General features: G+C 38.4%; 1 protein-coding gene across 2 annotated transcripts; it reads right to left on the reverse strand.

Moving 5' to 3' along the window:
* Window positions 1-960: 960 nt before the first annotated feature.
* On the reverse strand, window positions 961-19,123 carry si:ch73-40i7.2 (FYN-binding protein 1). Of its 2 annotated transcripts, none has more exons than XM_047374915.1 (16): window positions 18,978-19,123; window positions 11,967-12,561; window positions 11,564-11,666; window positions 10,848-10,903; window positions 10,718-10,755; window positions 8,305-8,345; window positions 7,703-7,835; window positions 7,434-7,596; window positions 4,249-4,402; window positions 4,097-4,113; window positions 3,635-3,692; window positions 3,376-3,418; window positions 3,025-3,187; window positions 1,924-1,957; window positions 1,660-1,697; window positions 961-1,551 (listed from the first exon to the last, which is right to left on the reverse strand). In XM_047374915.1, the coding sequence occupies exons 1-16, from the start codon at window positions 18,978-18,980 to the stop codon at window positions 1,499-1,501; spliced, it is 1,692 nt and encodes a 563-aa protein (XP_047230871.1). In that variant the 5' UTR covers window positions 18,981-19,123; the 3' UTR covers window positions 961-1,498. The 2 variants fall into 2 exon arrangements, with proteins under 2 accessions (XP_047230871.1, XP_047230870.1); XM_047374914.1 differs by having other exon boundaries at window positions 3,632-3,692.
* Window positions 19,124-19,792: the final 669 nt, after the last annotated feature.

Below are 19,792 nucleotides of genomic sequence, written 5' to 3' on the forward strand. Positions count from 1 at the left end.
CTTACTGAAAGCACACTACATAAATCAAAAAGGGTAATTTCACTACTTTCTTCACTATTTCACTGCATTTTTTATAAATAAAAACCTGAAAACAGGCACCATTGTTGACAAACTGCGCTTTAAAGGATCTCCATTTAGTGTAAGATACCCTAGTCCTCTTTTACAAGTCTTTACAAGTCCAAGACATAGATTTTGAAGTACTTTAGTCTAGATGGCAAACAAGCCCCAGAATGGTTATATACATCCAGTTTCAGCATTATGTTCTTTGTTGTTTCTAGAACTATCCATCCATACTGGGGGGCTGATGCCTATCTTCAGTGGTCCTTTGGGGAGATTTACTAAAAACCTCTAGAAAAATCTAGAAATCTGAGGCTAGAAAAGTATAAAATTTTGAAATGAAAAATTGTAAGAACCCTAAATTAAAAAACAGTTTTATCCTCTCTGATCCTCTCTAAACCAGCTGAGCTGCTCCCCCTAGTGGATAAATGTTTTAGGTCATCTTTGAAGCCATCTGACTTGTTTCTGGTGCTCTTCAAAAACCAGCTGCTTAGATGTTCCTGCTTTTAGAAACTTGGTTCAGTGAGCTAAACCCAGTAAGAAGTTGTGCACTGCACCTTCCATGTCCATTTTAAACACGTTTCAGAATCACTCCAGTTTTCCGATTCCTTTTTATCAGGAAATATTGTGCAAATATGCTGAAAGTGTGTTTTAGATCTAATTAATTTTCTTTACAGGTTGCATACCTGAAATAACTACTTGATGTTTAAGCTGTTCAATCTTTATATATATATATATATGTTTTTCTTTCAGTTTGTTTGTTTTCTTCGGTGTCATTGTCGCCACAGATTTGGGTCAAATATTCCCATGAAGCACCTCTGCTTTATTGTGCCTTGTCTAAAAAGCGTCCATCAGTAGTCTTCTATAACATTTTGTTATTTTTGTAAAATAAAAACACACAAAAACAGTAACACATTTATTTTAAATTATCTTTGATGCTGAGAAATACACAAAGCAACAGAAATAGTGTATTACGTTTCTATACAAGCAGTTTGACAAACAGTACAATAATAAATGTATAATTCTCGGTGTGTGTGTTTGTGTGTGTGTGTTTTGATATGTTGCCATTATCAAATATATTTAATGTCCTCTGATTGGAAACAGGTATCCATTTTAGTTTATCCTGTCTGGATGGTTTAGATATAAAACTGTAGTTGATTTTGCTGTAACTCATATCGGTTTGATAAAAAACTACAACTAGTTTGACTTGTTTACAACACAGCTCGTTTGTTTGAGGGACAGACTGAAAATCTGTCCTTTTCTGTTCAGCAAAGTTTTAAATAACAACCAAACTCGTACAAAACACAGCAGATTTTGGAAGCAGGTCAAGTATTTGTACCCAGATGGATCTCCGTTATCGCTTGACTACATTCTAGCTTGAAACACCTGAAGTTTTTAGTTTTTGTTCTGATAGTTTGCTCCCGCATGTTTAAGTGCAGGATTAGTTTGACATTTTTCTGTAATCCATGTTTGGATTGTCGTTGTCGTAAACATCTAGAAAGGAAAGGACAACAGAATGAATAAATAGACGGTAGATTTTAATTTGGGTATTAAAATTGAATAAAGAATCATCTGAAGCTATAAGAGACAAGCTAAGCTTACCATCAGGGTAGTCCACATCATCATAAATGTCTCCTTCCCTAAAGAGAAACAATCATTCACCAAACTGCAACATTGCTTGAGATCATATTGTTCAACAATCATTTATGTTTTTCAGTATGCCTCTTAATTAATTTACTGTAAATGACCAGTAATCTTTTTTATTCTAGAAATAGAAAATAATTATGAAAATAAACTTAACAAATACTGAATAATAATTATTATTAATAGTTGCTGAGTCTCATGAACTGGGGAAGATTTACTCACATTGGGAGAAGAAGAGATTTTGACACATATCCGTCTGTGAAACAAGATAAAGCACAAATCAATTTATCATACCAACAAATTCACCCCATATTACTATTAACAGTACTATTATTCTGCTAAATCCCCCCACGTTAATGAAAATGTGAAATACAGTAAGTTTGAACAGCTGTAAAATAGTTTTTCAAGTTATTAATTTTTGTCTCTGATGTTTATGAACGACAAACAGATACAGCAGAAGCCAGATAACCACACATACTGTCCCATCAGATAGGACTGCTAAAAATAATGATAATTGTTAAATGCCAGCATAGTCAGAAAGAGAATTGTTTTATGATTTGTTTTTCAGACAAATATCTTTAATTTCAGAACTTGTAATGCACTTGACTGCTCCTTCTAACAATTTCAGGGTGATATTGTGGCTTTGCAAGCCTCAAAACATTTGAGTTAATTGAAGGAACACCTGTGGATGTATTCTGAGGCAACACCTGAAACATGGTGCTGCTTCTCGTATGACAACAAACGGCTATGGATCTCCTCAAGTTTGGTTCATCCATGGGTACAAACTCAGAAGCCTGAAGGGTCTACATTCATCTTTTCAACCACCATAAAATGTAACCGTGTTCAGGGAGAAGACGGGTCAAATGTCCAAGAGATGACTAGAGTCAACGAGTCCTGTACCAGCATGGAATGAAAGGCCACTCACAGAGGAAGAAATCATTATTCAAAAAATAAAATCCAGATATCAGTTTGAGAATGAACTCAGGGCGGTGGTGTTTTTACCCACTTTTACAACCAGTCCATTGTAAGAAAATGTGGTCATGTGACTATACTGAATAACATCTACTTGCAAGAGGCCGCTTAATTATTTTTGGTTTGATGAGGGCTCAGTATTTATCTCCATGGTTAACAATACTTAACTTGAATGAAAGAGAAGCTGATCATCGTACTGAACCAGAACCTCACATGAGATAGAACATCTACGTTCTTCACATTAAACCTCCTTTATGCATATACCACTTCTCTGACAAACTGTAGCCTGCTTTCCAGACCAGAGGGAAAAAACAAATATGGGCAAACAGGCGAATCAAATGGTTTACGTACATTTTCCAAACCTGTTTCGACACAAACATTTCTTGCTGTTTGTTTCATCGATGATGTCCACGACTTCTCCCTGAGTCACTTGGAGGTCTTTTCCCCCTAGCTTCTTTATGACACAGTTGGGATCCACCATCATGCAGTGCAGCACCCTGAGAGGTCCGTCATACTGAGAGAGAAGAGTAAAACCCAGTTTCTCATGAATGTTAGGATGCATCTCAGCTCTTGTTTCTTTTTCTAAATGTTTCTTATGAACAACTAATCCAGATGGATACAAATACCATAATAATCCATAAGAAACTGTTCAGCAGATGTTATTAAATTCATCTGATATAAAAGTGAAGAAAAATTTCTTACCTTAAATTTTTTTCTTAGCTCTTTCTCCACCTTGGGGTTTATGCTGAAAACATATAACCTGAGAGTTAGTCAGGTATCCCTGACAGACCTTTTCTCACACACCTGCACTAGAAATGCACTTTTTCTCTCCAACGTAGCATCAACCGGTATCAACACTTAACAAGTTCAGTCAAAACATATTACAGTGACTCTGCAGATATCTTCATATTTTAGCATCTCATTTACAGTTTTGTTTGAACCAGATGCAAATAAATACCACATTTCAAGCGGGGGTGGAGGGAAATCCTCAGGCAACGGTTGAACATCATCATAGTCACCTAGGAGCAGAAAAACAGTGGAACTAATTAGTCTACCAACTGCTCCACCGTGCAGCCCACATGATAAATTAGGCAAAAAAATAAAATATATTATTATTTAAAAATGAAACAGACATAAAACCAGCAAGTGATTTAAACACGTCTTGCTGAATTTCTCGAATTTGTCAATATCTGAGAAATTATTTTTGAAAAAAAAAATCAATACAAAAATATAATTGTTTAAGATGAGCCAAGAACAATAAAGTCTGTGAGAGAGCAGCTAGCAGATATGCACCTCCATGCACCCTCCCAACTTTAAGTAGCATGATATTTGTACTTGTACTAATGTAAAAGATTTAAAGAAATAAATATTTCTGGTCAATAATCCTAAACTGATATATCTGTGTTGGAGTGATACAACTCACCATCATCTTGAAGCAAGCTGCAAATCAGAGAAAACAAAACAAATTGTAGTTAAACCAAGCAAAACTAAAACAGCTACACATAAAACTTTATCTCTTGTGTCTGAAACAATCATTAAACACATCCAGACTGATCCAGTCCTCCATGCCTCTACCTGTCTCTGTTGTTGGACTCCATATTTAACATCGCAGGAGGGTCCGGGGGTGGCGGAGGTAAATCGAATGTGTCAAATTTTCTCACCGGTGGCATTTTAAATTTTTTTACTGCTTCATAGTCGATATCCATGCAGGAGTTGCTGATGTACCCATCTGGAAGAAGTCAAAAACATTGTAGCCTGAGCATCCAACTTTTGACGCAGTATCTTTTTAACACAGAATGATGATTTGTTTTTATTTATGGGATTATCTTTGCTAGTATTTGGATAATGTTTAATTTTATTGCTCAAGAATCAAGTTTACAGTTTTTTTCATTATGTGGCTCTAGTGGACTTTAACTTGTAAGCAGGCTCGAACCCATGACGGCTGGGTCGAGGACTATAGCCTCCATGGGTCGTGTGCTTTAACTGCGCGCCCAAGTTTACTGTTCGAGTAAATTAGACAAACACAAGGCGTACTTCTATCCCATGACGGAAACACATTTCATGAACATTGCATGGGGGTGGATCAGTGATGGTTTGGGCTGCCATATCATGGCATTCCCTTGGCCCAATACTTGTGCTAGATGGGCACGTCACTGCCAAGGACTACCGAACCATTCTTGAGGACCATGTGCATCCAATGGTTCAAACATTGTATCCTGAAGGCGGTGCCGTGTATCAGGATGACAATGCACCAATACACACACCAAGACTGGTGAAAGATTGGTTTGAAGAACATGAAAGTGAAGTTGAACATCTCCCATGGCCTGCACAGTCACCAGATCTAAATATTATTGAGCCACTTTGGGGTGTTTTGGAGGAGCGAGTCAGGAAACGTTTTCCTCCACCAGTATCACGTAGTGACCTGGCCACTATCCTGCAAGAAGAATTGCTTAAAATCCCTCTGACCACTGTGCAGGACTTGTATATGTCATTCCCAAGACGAATTGATGCTGTATTGGCCGCAAAAGGAGGCCCTACACCATACTAATAAATTATTGTGGTCTAAAACCAGGTGTTTCAATTTCATTGTCCAACCCCTGTATGTGTCCATTGAAATTGAAATAATCCCAAAGCAGTTTCTAATATTGTTTTTTCTATATATATCAAGCGGAGCATCATAGCATTAGCTGTAATGCTCCACTTGTTTAAGTAAATCTGTTCTTCTTCTTGGCACTCAGACAACAATTCAGAGCTACTCTGGACAGGACACGGTCTAGACAGGACACGGTAAAAAAAACAAATATGCATATGGCCGCTTCTTGACTACACAGAAAGAGGTTTAGTGAGCCCTTTTGAAACACTTTTTTTCCCACGAGGTTATGAAATGATTGGGACATTGGATTTAATGCAAGGAATAACCCGAACCTGAGGGGATGCAGTAAAATGCTTCTTATCCCACTGCTAGTACAGATAGCTTTAGCAGGAGTTGCCAGCCACACAGAATGGACTGTAGCTGTTGTTTGTGAGCATAAAGTTTGTCAAGTAAGAAAAGTGAAATTTTACAGCAGTTTTGTTTTTTTATTCATCCTCTGTCAGTGTAAAACAGTGGATATTGATTCAACACAATCTGCAATTCTCAGAACAAATGCAGATTGTGCATCTGCTTTTCATCCTCCATGTCTGAGCCACATAAATGAGTGACTCCAGCTGCAGTCTGATTGTATATTTGTATATTAACTTCCCCTCTATCCACCCTTGTGGTAGATAGAAGGAAAGTTAATATACACTTAAAGCAAGTGTAGCTTTTGCTTTAAGTGACTTTTTAGGACCAAACAACATGCTGTTGCAGGTAAACTAACTGATGATAAACTTTTGTTTGAGGGGCATGACAAACATTGCCCTCGGAATAACATTTTGACACGTACATTACTGCGTGCAGTAAAAACAAACTGATTACAAGGAGAAAAGTGAGACTTGCACAACCACTGCATGGCTTTCTAATATAAAGTAAGATATTCCGTTGTCACAGTTGTTCGGATGTAGATTCAGTTTCATACCTGTACAACCAGTGGTAAAAATGCTTCTCAAAACTGGAGCATCATATCACTGTGGTGAATGACAGACTGGGCCTATGACAACCCCATTTAAATTCCCCCATTGGGTGCTGGTTTGTTAGGTCTCCAAACTACTGCTCACAGAGAACATTTGTCTTGATTTCTTCCTCCTCAGTGGATAAATTATCACACATATCTTCACCTGATGGACTGAAATTCTAGCTGGAGACTATTTTTATCTTGGGTGTACATTGTGTTATGCACTGATGCCTAGGATTGTTCCAAACAACTTTCAGCAACCTTCAGCTACTGGCTTTTTTACTTTTTACATCTTTTTAACATATTCTTTTAATTTTAGTAATATAAATTAATATATTTATTGTGAGCTTCAAGCCTGAATAAAAGTTAAAGTAAATAATTATGATATTCAACCCTTTAAAAGATTAAATGAAAGGCCGCCTGCTTGGAAGAAAAATGTAAAGAAATAATGGATCACTCAAGACTTTTGCACGGTGCTGTATTAGACAATTTAACTGCTGCTGCACACACCAGCAACCACAGTAAGACTCTTTGCTTGCCACCCAGTCTGAAACCAACATATTCACTATGTCCTATGTCACCATTAAAGCATACAGACACAACTGTTTGGTGAGATAAAGTGCATCTCAGCTTCATATTTTTGCTGAACTGCAGAACTTAATGAAGTCTCCAAACAGAACACAGAGGCAAACAAGCAGAGAGGGAGTTTCACCAAAGTTTTCTAATCTAACAGGTTGAGTCTAGTGTCATCTTCGTAAAAATAATCTGTCTTATTCCGCCCCAACCAAAAAATACAGCTATCAGCAGAAATAACACAAAATATCTCAAACAAAATTTATTCTCGAACTGTTAATAAGAAGCAAAGAAAAACTGCATGCACGATAAAAGAGCTTCACCAATGCTGAGCCACACTATTTCTTTGCTTTCAAGACCAACTGAGAAAGAAAGAAACTCAGGATGGTTGCACAGATGTTTGATTGTTCACACAGCACATTTTAACTTTAGTTGACACGCTTTCCCTTTAACCTGAGTGATAATCTCTCTGTTTGTACTAGTCAAACAAAGAGACTTGGAAAACCCGGAAACTGTTGCTTTTACTGCTCTTCAAGAAAAAAGATCATTGACAGTAGAACATTGAGAAACTAGAGGTGTGTATTTAAGACTCACATTGTCCACTCATAGAACGAGCCAACCATTTGCCCCTGGGGTTGTTCTCCACACGAAGGATCTCCACGCTCTCTCCTTGTCGAACGCTGAGGTCCAGTTTTTCTTCAGCCTGCCAGTCACACCGTACCCTCGCTGTATGAAGAACGTTCACCTCGCCTTTAATCTGCAGAGGAAAAAGCAGAAAGAAAGTTGCACAGCTTGTATGAAAGGGAGGGATCAGTTGTGCTTCAGTAGTGCCGGATCCTGGTGAACTAATTTCACTTCTTTACCTGAAAGTTCTTCTTCAGCTCAGCCTGTTTCTTCTGATGCTCCAGCTGCTCCTTCTTTCCTCGTTCCTCTTGACTCTTTGTGTCCTTCTGGTTGTTCTTCTCAGGAGTCAGATGGTTTGCCCCCACCTGGTCTCTTAAAAAGGGCCAAAAGAAACTCTTTGATGAATTTAATAAAAGTGGATTTCTTCAGGCTGCATTTGTGTTAAACGTTTGTTTTCAAATTCATCTTATGCAATTTCGTAGTTTGCTCATTTGGCCTGAAATTACTGGCTTGAATCATTTTTCAAGACAGTAATTTCTGCTTTAGCAGATTAAACAGCTGAAAGGGTACATATGTTAATGATAGTAAATAAACAGAAAATAGAGGTTTATCATTTAAAGCATCACCTGAAAGCCATGTGTACAGCCCCTTTCTATAGAGGGTGTTGTACAAGTCACTACAGCAACAGTGAGAAACAAAGTGACAAATAAAGAAAGTGACAAATAAAGAAGAAATAGTTTGCTCTGTGAGGCTCATGCAGCTGTAACCACAATCTACTTTTGGCCATTAGAAAGCTTAACAAGCCAAGGTTTAAGGGTAGATGCAGGGAGTTTATACTTACTCGTCAATAAACTCGTACACATCGTCATCATCGTCATCATCCTGCAAGAAAAAGGGGTTTATTTCTACTTGTAAAACAGCAAATAGTTTTAGATTATTAGATTAAAACCATCGTTCAGCAAATGTTTGAATCAAATTCAAACGAAAACCAGTTGTTGCAAAGTTTGATGTTTGGCCTGTTTTTCCTTCAGAATCTTTCCAGCAGCTTTGACTTGTAAAATTCCAGGAGACTTTGGTTTGTTGATGCACCTTTTTATTTAATTTGAGCATTTAGTCTCCTTTGGTAGGAGCTTATCAGCTAGTGTTCTGTTGCTTGAGGCCAGCCTTGGTCTTGTTTAATTCTCGTCTATATTTTTACTGTCTTATTTTGGTCTCCGACGTGCAGGACGTAGGATTCAGTCTCACAATCAGTCAACACCAGAGCTGCACCAACCTTTCTTTTTGCTGCAATTTAATGTGAAAGTTCTGGTTGCATTGGGAAGGTTCATATTTAGCTGGATGGATGCATTCTTCAGAGTTGTCTGCTCTGTCTGTTTAACTTGTTACCAGCTTGACAGAGTTAATAGACTAGTGGCTTGTAGCTGAGGTCTGTTTACGTACAAGTTTAGGTTCACCTTCATGTTGTGGTAGAACAGCTAAGTGAGGAAGTTTGCCGCACCAGTGCGACCCATTAGCCTGGAGCCCTGTTACAGCTCAGCTTGCTTTAAACATTTGCAGCAACAGCTACATCATTATAGTCTTGAAAATGGTCTCGCACTGATTTGGTTTTGGCCTCCCTGAAAGTCTTGGTGTTGTCTTGTTCTTGTTCTTGGTATTAACTGGTCTTGGTAAGGATTCAGGGTGCATTCACACTGCTGGCCTGGTCCAGGGATGGGTAAAAGTGAGAAAATTCACACCTTAAGTTTCACACTGAGATGTTTAGACACGACCAAACGACATCATGCAGTTGCAACGGGGGCAGTATTGCTCCAGTATTATGCTGATCGTGAAGAAAAAAGCACGAGAAAGAAAATCCGTCTCATCTGGGTTTCTGTTGTTACTTTGGTTTTTTTAAATGTAGTTGTGTGCCTGCACCTTTTCACTACTCCATGTAGCCCCACAAGACATTTTTAAAATCTTTCATCTTCGGATTTGCTGGCCTGGCATGCATTCAGAATGCAAGCAAACTGCTCCTGGGTCCAGATAAACCGTGCAGAGACTGGTTGTTGTGTGAAAGAATGTATCCCGGGAATTGTAATCATGCCAGGGTAGGGTTTTTTGATCAGTTTCAGCGTCCAGAATGGGTCACACCAGCGTGATCCGCTCCAGAAACCAGACTCTGGCACAGTACGAAGCATTCCAAAGGTTTAGTGTGTAAGCACTGTCAGCCTCAGGTTAGGTGGTATTGACTACATCCCACTTGAATATTATGTATCTTATGCAAAATGTTAAATATTGACTGTGCCCTCTTACCAAGCAAAAGTGCTTCCACTCTAACATACTGTGAGGACATCTCTGGTCCACAGGCCTCTGTAGCTCATTGGACAGATATGTTGGACTTAGGTCCAGGCTCTTGTAAAGTCGTTTTAAAATATAAATTTTTGTCTTCTGAAACCAGTCTTTTCTTGACTTGGACTCACTGTAAAATCTATGTCCACCTTCAGCTTTCTAGCACACACCCGAAGGTTTTGGGTCAGAACGGACTGGTGTTTGGACATGCTCACACCTCTACTAAAACCCCAGTTTAATCTGAGGAAAGGTAACTGCATATCATGATGCTGCTGTCACCATGTGTCACTGGGGGTATCCTTTTCTCTGCTAAACATACCTTTTGCAGTTAAGGCCCAATGTTTGAAGTTTGGTTTTGAAACTCTACTTCTCAGTCCACATATGGAAAATAAAGGACGTTGGAGTCACATTTAAACCAGTACTTATTGTAACTTCCTGCAGCTTCTGTCACTGTAGCTATCGGAGTGCTGGCAGCTTCCCTGACCAGTTTCTGTCTTGTGTTTTCTTTACTTTTGGAAAAATGTCCAGTTTTTTGTCACCATCACTGATGACTGTTTTTACTATAAGCTACCATGGTATAAATATATATAATGCTGTGAATTGTTTTGTACCCTTCTCCTCACCCTCCCAAAAAAACAAGGCTTCAGCTAAAAGATGCCAATGATGAAATGTCTGGGAAATCCTACTAGGAAAGCTAAAGTTTATTAAGGTCAATCCAGTCCAATAAGATGGATGGCAATTTGAACTCAAGAAAAATAAATGCTAAAATCCAATTAAATTATTAGGCTAAAGGTGTGCACAATTGTACTTTTTACTTTTGTTTTCTGTTGAATTGCACAGAAAATATGTTAAATTAAAGGTGCAATAAAGTTTTGGAAGGATTTTAAACCATAAACCTGGAAAACTGTAAGCGTGCCCTTACTTACCCTATCCATTTGCTGGGAATTGTTGTCGCTACAGGACTCTGCAAAGTTACAAAGCAAACTTATCTGTATTTGGCATTGAAACGTGCAGAAATTGTATCATAACTGCATTTTTAAAAAGTCTTTTGAGTACCGTTCTTTTCAAAACTTCCAATGTCATCGTAGGTCTCCTGTTCATCCTCAAAGTCTCTGAAATCAGTGAATATATTCGTATAAATAACATTTTATTGGTTAAAATAAACTGAGATGATAAATCAAAATTATGCTTAATTAAAAGCAGGAGATGTCTGATTGAAAGAGACTAGAAGAGCAGAGAGAAACAGTAAAATCTATCATCAGATAAATTGATTTGTTTTAATATTCTACGTCATTTTTAGATTTTTTTTATTTGTTTGGCTTCTCAAACACAAAATAATGAATTACATCTGATGGATACAAGGCAAAAAAAAAGGCTTTGTGGCTCTGTTATATCTTGTTAACAATCATCAGACTTCGTTATTTTTCGTTTACAAAAAAATCTTCAAAAATGAACAAAGACCTTTGAAAGTCTCATATTTCCCCAGCAGCAAACACAAGGCTTTGATTATTTGTTCTTCTAATCATGTTTCATAATTTTTTTATACAGGAAATTGTGCTATTAGTATTTTATGCTGTTATGTAATATAATTACTTTGGTGTTCCCTATTATGCTTTATTTGATTATTATGATGTATTTTGTGAGCACTTTTTTTCAATCTGCCGTATTTATAAAAACTGCATACTCGTCCATTAATCTGCACTGTACCTGTTTCTAAATAGATACATCTGAATCTGAAAGCTGAATGCATTTTCACAGACTCGAGCGCTTACACGGAGGCGATCTGCCGCGGCAGCCTGTTCGGTTTGCTGGATCGTTGTGGAGGTTTTGGGGCACTCATCATCGCTGGTACGGGCATTCTTATATCCATCGAGCCTGGCCAGCAGGTCGGGGTAACCAGAGGAGAGAAATGTGAAAAACAACATGAAATAAGTTCATTTTCTAAGACTTTTTACTTTGTCTCAGGTTTTAAAAACGTACAGATTTCTATTTAAAGAATGAAACATAAAGCTCAGTAGTAAAATATATCACAGCCCAGACATTTTAAAACAAAAACAAAAGTTTTAAATATCTTGTAATAGGACAAAAAAAATTAATTTGTTCTTCCATCTATGTTTCTTTTCATTTATTTTCAAAACAAGTTTAAGCAAATTAAATTGAATAAAACGGACTTACATCTCCTCTGGTCCGATTGGGAAGTTCCTCGCCTAAACTTCCTAAAGGGCTCCAGATTGACATTAGGGGGTCGTTTTGGTTTTAAAGGCAGGGGCCCCTCTGGGGGCAGGGGCCTCCTGAGAGGGGTCACCTCTCCTGAGCTCTTTTGGCGGGGTTGCTGTCGGAGAAGAAGAGGCGTGGTGGTGGGAGATGGACCTGGCACTGGAGATCGTGCTGGGGACAGTGAGGCTCCAGGAAGTTTTTGGTGCCTGAGCATCATGTTCTGAAGCATCTCCCCTGTCTGCTTGACCTTGTTGGTGTCTCCGGGGTGGATAGATGTTCTGACCGGAGAAACGGGAGGCAGTCGAGGAAAAGAAGCAGCTGCCGAGGCTGTCACTGGCTCTTCTTTCGGATACTTCGCCAGACCTTGATAAGGCCGAGGAGGAACAGTTGATGCTATTTTGTGAGCCAACTCGTTCTCCGTTGCAGGTAGGACCACTCTCCCAAAACCAGGTCGTGGAGATTTTGGAGAGCTACTGTCTCTGCTGCTGGTGTCTGAGGTCCTGGCCTGGCTGTTGAACCTGGCCCTCAGAGCCTTCACATCAACGCTCTCCTCCTGAAGACAACACAGGAGCACAAGTTCAGCTGCTGCTGCTGCTCTGGTTCTGAAGCAGGAAGTCAGCAGTGCAGCACAGAGCAGGGCATAACCCCTAAGCAGAATCAAACAGCCCTCTACAAACTCCTACGCTAGCTTTTCAAAGCAAGATTGCACAGTGCAACATCTCTGTTTCCTGGTTTGATTTTCTCAGAGGTGATAAGTCTCTTTGCATTGCAAAAAGCCTCTCTGTGCACTCTGAACAGCATGGTTCCAAAAGAAGCAATAAACTCCTAGAATAAATCACTTCAATTATAATGTGATGCTCAAACACATATTTGCAAATGCATAGCATCATCCTGATACAAATGCTCAGATTTGGATCTCACACTAAAAAATATTGTTCTTAACAAAATCACAACCTAACGAACAAGTAGCTGTTTTAAGGTAAAGTTCATCAAACTTAATACATAGACTTTCTGTTGTTCTTTTAGATGCTTTCAAAATGGGAAAGACAGGAGAACATAACATTCAAGTAAGGCAGGGTGTGTTGATCTTCAAAAACAGGAATTGGTTAAAGAATTATCTATTTGCTCATATCTACATGCAGAGCAATAATTATAAAGTTTAAAACAACTGAACCTCCTACAAACAAGGCAAGATGAGAATCCATGTTTATTTTGCCACCACATACAATACCGCTCAAAAGTTTTAGAACCCCTTAATATTGTACGTAGATTCTTACTGACGGCATCAAAACTGAATGAACACATATGGAATTATGTAGCAAACAAAAACTGTAAATATGTTTTATATTTTAGAGTCTTTAAAGTAGCCGCCCTTTGCTGTGATGACTGAAATATCAACCTTTGGCCGTCTCTCAGTGAACCTCTGGGAAGTTCTTTCAGGACTCTTTGGAAAACCATTTCAGGCGACCACCTCATGAAGCTCATGGAGAGAACGGCAAGAGAGCAAAGCAGTCATCAGAGGGTGGATATTTTGAAGAATCTAAAATACAATCTAAAACACAAATATAAAATATAAAATGTAAAAATTTCTGGAGTTATTTCACACTTTTTGTTTGCTACATAATTCAATGTGTGTTCATTCATAATTTGTTTGACTTTGTTGAGAATCTACAATGTAAATAGTCATGAAAATGAAGAGACCCTTAAGTGAATGTCTGTAACAACATTGTGTGTTATTATAGGAGACTAAGTGCTGCCCTGCCTGTTCAGACTCACTCCCCAAAGCTTAATTAGATAAATTTATTAAATATACTGTGTAACATACTGTTTACTGAGTCATCAGTTGGTTTTCTGGAGTCCATCAGGTCTTTTTGTAATATTTCAACCGCTATATTAAAGTAACAAAAACTGAAATCCACCTAGTATCCATTCATGGAATTGATGGAGGTGGAGTGCAACGGGTGAGGCTGCAATTAATGCATTCAATGTCAAAATTGTATATGTTTTTAGTTAACTGATCTGAAATAATAGAATAAGACCTTCATTATGATTTACGCACATGCTCTGTTTGCAACGGCACCTCTCATCAGATTAATCTTAACCTGAGTATCGCAGTAAAGTCCTTTTATGATCTGCAATAATTCATTAGTACGACATCCTGGGTGCTCCCTCCCCGACTGCATTCTCAACCTACAACACAAAATGACTTAAAAATAGTAAAATACACAAGTAATGTGTAAAAGCCTAGAAAACGCCAGATCAGTACCGAATTCAACTCAATTTCTACCTTGGTTCCTGTAGTGGAGTTGACGTAAAGTCATCCACCCAGTCTGTAAAATATTAAGGGAAGAGACCAGGTCAACGTTATTCTGTTTCAGCTGTAACACTGCTGCAGATGCATCACTTTTTTAGTCAAAAGGAAGAAGGTTTACTCCAAAGATGACTATGATGCTGCAGCACCTCCTGTAACCCTCTGCTCGGATATTTTAGAATAGATCACTCACTGAGATCAAATGAATGCTATGTGGTGTCAACTTTAAAGCTTGAAGCATCACACTCTCTGACACACACAACCCAACTTAATATAGCCCCTTTGAGATGAAGTAAAACACCATCTGATATTTACAGGAACCACATGACTTGTTTGAAATCAAAAAGAAACTTCACTTCCAGAGCATATTCCTTCACTGCTGCACCTCCCACTTCTTCAGATTTGGGCATTATTTTTTATTAGGGGGGGGTGTTATGCATGTGTGACATACATTAATTATGGCGCTTTTTAACACATTCATTTGACAGTATACTTTTATTGTATGTTTATTGATAACCCTGCTAAAAATGTAAAAAAAAAAATGGCTGAAAATAGTTCATTTTTATTTCAGCAGCAGGCTTTTACACTGAAAACCATTATTTTTAAAACCAAACTTTAATTTGAGCATATTTATTGAGGCTCTTGACAGTGGGCCCTCAGGGGAAGTGGTTAGCACTGCTTCCTTGCAGCGAGAAGTTCCTGGGTCTATGCAAGATCTTTTTGCATGGAGTTTGCAGTCTCCCCGTGCAGGCCCTGGTTCTCTCTGGGTAATCCGGCTTCCTCCAACAGTCCAAAAACACGACTGTTACGTTAACTGGTCTCTGAAAAGTTGTCCTCAGGCATGAGTGTGTGCGTGTGTGCATGGTTGTTAGTCCTGTGTGTCTCTGAGTTGCCCTGTGATGGATCTGGACTGGTCTGGATGAATGGGATGACATTTGTTTAGTGTGTGTGTGTGTGTGTGGTGTGTGTGTGTGTGTGTGTGTGTGTGTGTGTGTGTGTGTGTGTGTGTCAAATAAAATGACCGGTGTCACAATTATTGCAACCCCTAACAATTCCTATCAAATAAATTTAACTAAAGCATTTTCTAGTGTAAACATCACTTTTTTGAATTGAGATTCTACAACATTCTGTATAAATATGTGATACAGAGGACAATTTTTTATAGTCATCCATGCAAATCCAGTCCAGTCCAATCCGGTTTACCTGATAAAGCCCTTTAAGAAGCGTTTAGAGGGAACAGAGTGCTGCACTGTACAAACTGATCAAACCAACAACATATAAAAACTAAAAACAACAAATAAAAACAATCAATAAAGATAAAGACAAAAAAAAAAACTTGAAATTAGCAAATTAAAAGGTAGAGAAAGCCATAGTATAAAGGTGTGTTTTGATTAAAGATTTAAACGCAACTAATGAGGAGACCTGTCTTTTAGGTAACAGGAGATTAACCCATAACTGAGGCCCCAGCACAGCAGAGGCCCAATCTGCTCTGAGCTTAGACCTGGTTCTGGGTATGTTCAGAATCAGCTGATTAGCAGATTTGAGAAAGCAGCAAGGTGGGGAAGGGTGTAGCAGCTCAGAAAGGCATGGAGTGGCAAGACAATTTAAAGATTTTAAAAACAAATTGAAAGGTATACTATGCTTCCTAAGGATAGAGCTGATGGGAAGCAGGTAAAAAGAAAATGAAAGGGGGCTTAGAATTGAGCCTTGATGAACTCCACTTAAAGGATGAAGATTTACAGAGGCTGACACAGAATGTACGTCATAACAAATAGGACCTGAACCACTTCAGCTGCATGCCCCTGACACCCACTGTTCTAAATGATAGAATTAAACACCATGACCCACCGTATCACATGTGGCAATGAAGTTGTTTTTGGGAAAAACAACATAACATGCAATTAATAACAAGGAAAAGAACAAATAAGACAGATGTGTGCTGAGCTTCATAAATCTGCAAATCTACAAGAAATCATCCAACTACTTTAACATGTCCGCTCAAAAGGTTTTTGAACAATTGAAGTTGTGACGAGCAGGGCTGGATGAGGACATAGATATATGCTGCTCCAACGTACAGTGAGCAGGACGGTAAAGGAAGTTATAAATGTCCAAACTTCCCTGTTGGAGAACTGCTGCAAAGAGTGGCCTTTTGGGGTCATCAAGTCCCCATAGCAACCATGCAAATGCAAAATATTGCTGGAGCTCACTGATCAGTTTCCAGCCTTAATGTTTCGACAGCATCTGTCTTCATCAGAGACACAAAGCAACCATTGGACACTATCTACATGTGATGCTGTGGGCCTGTTTCCTAGGTCGTGGGGAATGACAAGAAATTGCATGGCATCATAAACTCTTTGAAACACCAGGATATTTTCATAAAAATCTGGTGGCCTCTGACAGAAAACTGAAAGTTGGTCATTACTGAGTCTATAAGCATGATAATGATTTAATACTTATGAAGAAAACAGCATAGATAGTTGAAATCAACTATTCTAACCTAAATACTATAATCAACATACGGGAGGAGAACATAATGGACCACCCAGGATGATCACTTGTACCAGGATAATAAACGTAGAGGGTGCTTTGACACCGATTCGCGACCTTTTGTTGAGTGCTGTTCTGTAGGAGCTTAATCCTGCAATTTTTTTAATTTTTATCCCTGTTTGTGATCTCTCTTTTTTCTTTTTGCCATGGGTGTTTAGATGTCATGACCTGCTTGGGTCAACCTAGGAAGAGCAAGTGAAATGTTTTCTTTCACTATAGCTAAAATTGTTGTTCGGTAGTTTTTAATTTACGTCACAGTTTTTAAAAAGAATTCAGATTTGGGATCCTCTGTTGTCACCCTGACACGGAGGTTCAAGCAAAAATCTTCTCTTTGGTTTAGTTGAATCTCAACATGTGAGATCAGAAAAATACCTCTTTTTAAACCAGTTTAATTTAATTGAAAAAAAACTTTGATGGCACGACGGGGTTTTAGAGTCAGGCTAAGAGATTATTTTTATTTTTATTTTTTTTGAAATTACGAAAATAATGTCGGAATATTAAAAGAATAAAGTCAGAATTTTTATGAGAACTCCTAAGAAAAGCGCAGTTTTCCACGCATTAAAATGAGGAATTTTGAACGTCTTGTGAAGGTAAAGTATTGGTTTCACAAATAAAGACATTCTTAATGTTTAGCAAATCTGCATCACATTATTAGCACTATCAGGACTTTTAAATGATTGTGCATATGTCTGTGTCTGTTTCAAAGAAGGAACCACTCAGACTTGGAAGAAATTGCTTGTTTTGTGAAGAGGAAGTGTCATTACTTTATTCTCCTAATATCACGACTTTATTCTCCTAATATTAAGGCTATAATCGTAATTTTTTAAATACTACTTTCTCGTAATATTACGATTTTATTCTCGTAATTTCAAAAAAGAAAATCTCTTAGCCTGGCCGTAATACTCCGTCGTATGATTGAAATAAGATTAAAGTCTATTTAGAGAAAATAAAATAATTAAATAAAGGATCAATATTTTGTCCAATGATAAAGGGAGCATGAAGAACAGGAAGTACTTGCAACCACAGACCTCTACCTCAGCCAGCATCCTGCGCTGGTTACCATGGAAGCGCACCTCTGCACCAATAAGCTGCAAGCTCTGCTTGCTGCTGACTCTGTACAGTCCCGCCGTCTTTTATATTACAGGGAAGAAAAGAAGCATGAAAAAAAAAATGTATCTGCACCACAAAACAAGCTTGCAACCGAACACACGGGGTTCCACTTTCAGTCAGACGGAGAGCGGCTGCAGCAAAGGCCCTGCAGTAGCGTGTGTGTGTGTGTGTGTCGGCACATATACTCAGAAAACAACCTCACCACAGACTGTAGCTGTGCAGGTGTGACAGAAAGCACACAGGGAGTTATTTAACAGAAAATAGTGACACATATTAAATATGACTCAATTGTGACATGCTGCCGGATGATTTTTCAATGTGCTTCATATTAAAATTAGGCTTTGCTTCAGTGACGTAGGTTCATAATACTCCTAAATCAGTAATACTACAAATAAGGCCTATTCCATGTTTTATAAAGGCACTTTATATTACACCGGTCTCGACAAATAATCAATGTGCTTCATGAAAATCTTCAGATTGAAGCTGGAACTTGTTTGGGAAGTCCTTTATAAAGTTGTACTAACAAGAATATAAGAGTTTTACAATTAAATATTAATAGGTAATTACTCAGTTTTACAAGCCATAACAGATTATTGACACAAAAGTGCAAAAAATTAATACAAACAGAATATTTTGTACCTGAACAACAGATAATTGAGTGAAGCAACCCTGTCAATTAGTAACTGGTGATAGCTGTATAACAAAGGTGTCTTTCATCAACTGTATATTTCTCCTTTCTTTAATCTCCAACTTCCCTTTTTTATCACAGACAAAGTGTACAACTTTAAGCTTTTTCTTTGTGAGTTTGAAGAAGGAAAGCAAGAATAAGCCAAAAGAAACACAAGAATGTCTTCATCATTAACCTAAAATTAGACCTCAGTGGTGTGGAGGAAATTACCAAAGTGAAACAGCCAGTGAGAGAAGAAGTGTGAAATTGGCAACTGGGGATCTGTTAACCAACTATACTTTGAAAATATATCATTGTAAAAGCATGTCCTTACCATTTATGTCTTTAGGGAAGATTTATTGCTGGATAAAATGTTCCATGTCCAGCAGAAATTCCTTAGTATCCCGGCTGATGCTGCTGCTCAAACAGCCATGGGACCAGTGTGACTGAACCCACAGGAGGAAATGCTCTGCAAGTCAGCGTGGGCAGCAGGCTGTTTGCAAGTGACGCTAAATGATGTCAGCTGGGGGGTTTCTTTCCTCCCCTATTTCTACTGCTGTGTGTCTAATTTCGTTATCCGATGAGCTAACCCCTCCCTCCTACTTCCCTATTTCTAAGGGGATTGCTCAATCCAGCTCTCCATCCAACGGGTCCGGACTTCCCTAAACCTGAAAGATCTTACAAAGCAGGTTTACTGAAAGTTCTGTTTAAGCTGGTGTTGGGAAATGACTCGCCTAGCCTCTGACAGCCTTCATCCAATGTCTCGCCCTTCTTCAACTGGAGGTCTGGACGACTGAGTAGCCCACAGCAGTCATCCACTCCTCGACAGTCACTTCTGTTCACGGCTGCTCATTCCCTAATATCGCAACTGGCTCCTGGTATAGGCGTTAGGTTAATTTTAGTGACTTGGCACGAGCCCCAAGGGCGCTGTTTTAACAAACTTGACTAAGGCAACCTATTAAAACCTCCAAAAATCTCTTAAAACCAGGCAACAAGACTTTTTAACCACCAACGAAAAACCAATAAGGTGACTCAAATAATTGAATGTCCACGATTTAACTAAAATTTGATATGCTTTCTTTAATTAGTAACGCTTTTGCCGGGGTCAGTAATAGCTTAAATTCGACAACACATAATAATTTCAACAAT

The sequence above is a fragment of the Girardinichthys multiradiatus genome, chromosome 9 (assembly GCF_021462225.1).
Source record: "Girardinichthys multiradiatus isolate DD_20200921_A chromosome 9, DD_fGirMul_XY1, whole genome shotgun sequence".
NCBI classification, from domain to species: Eukaryota; Metazoa; Chordata; class Actinopteri; order Cyprinodontiformes; family Goodeidae; genus Girardinichthys; species Girardinichthys multiradiatus.

What these genes read in the sequence shown, in the direction of transcription:
- si:ch73-40i7.2 (XM_047374914.1), bottom strand. An exon ending in CCGCGGCAGATCGCCTCCGT is followed by an intron (nt 10,904 to 11,563) that starts GTAAGCGCTCGA and finishes CACTGATTTCAG; the next exon opens with AGACTTTGAGGATGAACAGG. An exon ending in GTGTACGAGTTTATTGACGA is followed by an intron (nt 7,836 to 8,304) that starts GTAAGTATAAAC and finishes GCCCTTTTTAAG; the next exon opens with AGACCAGGTGGGGGCAAACC.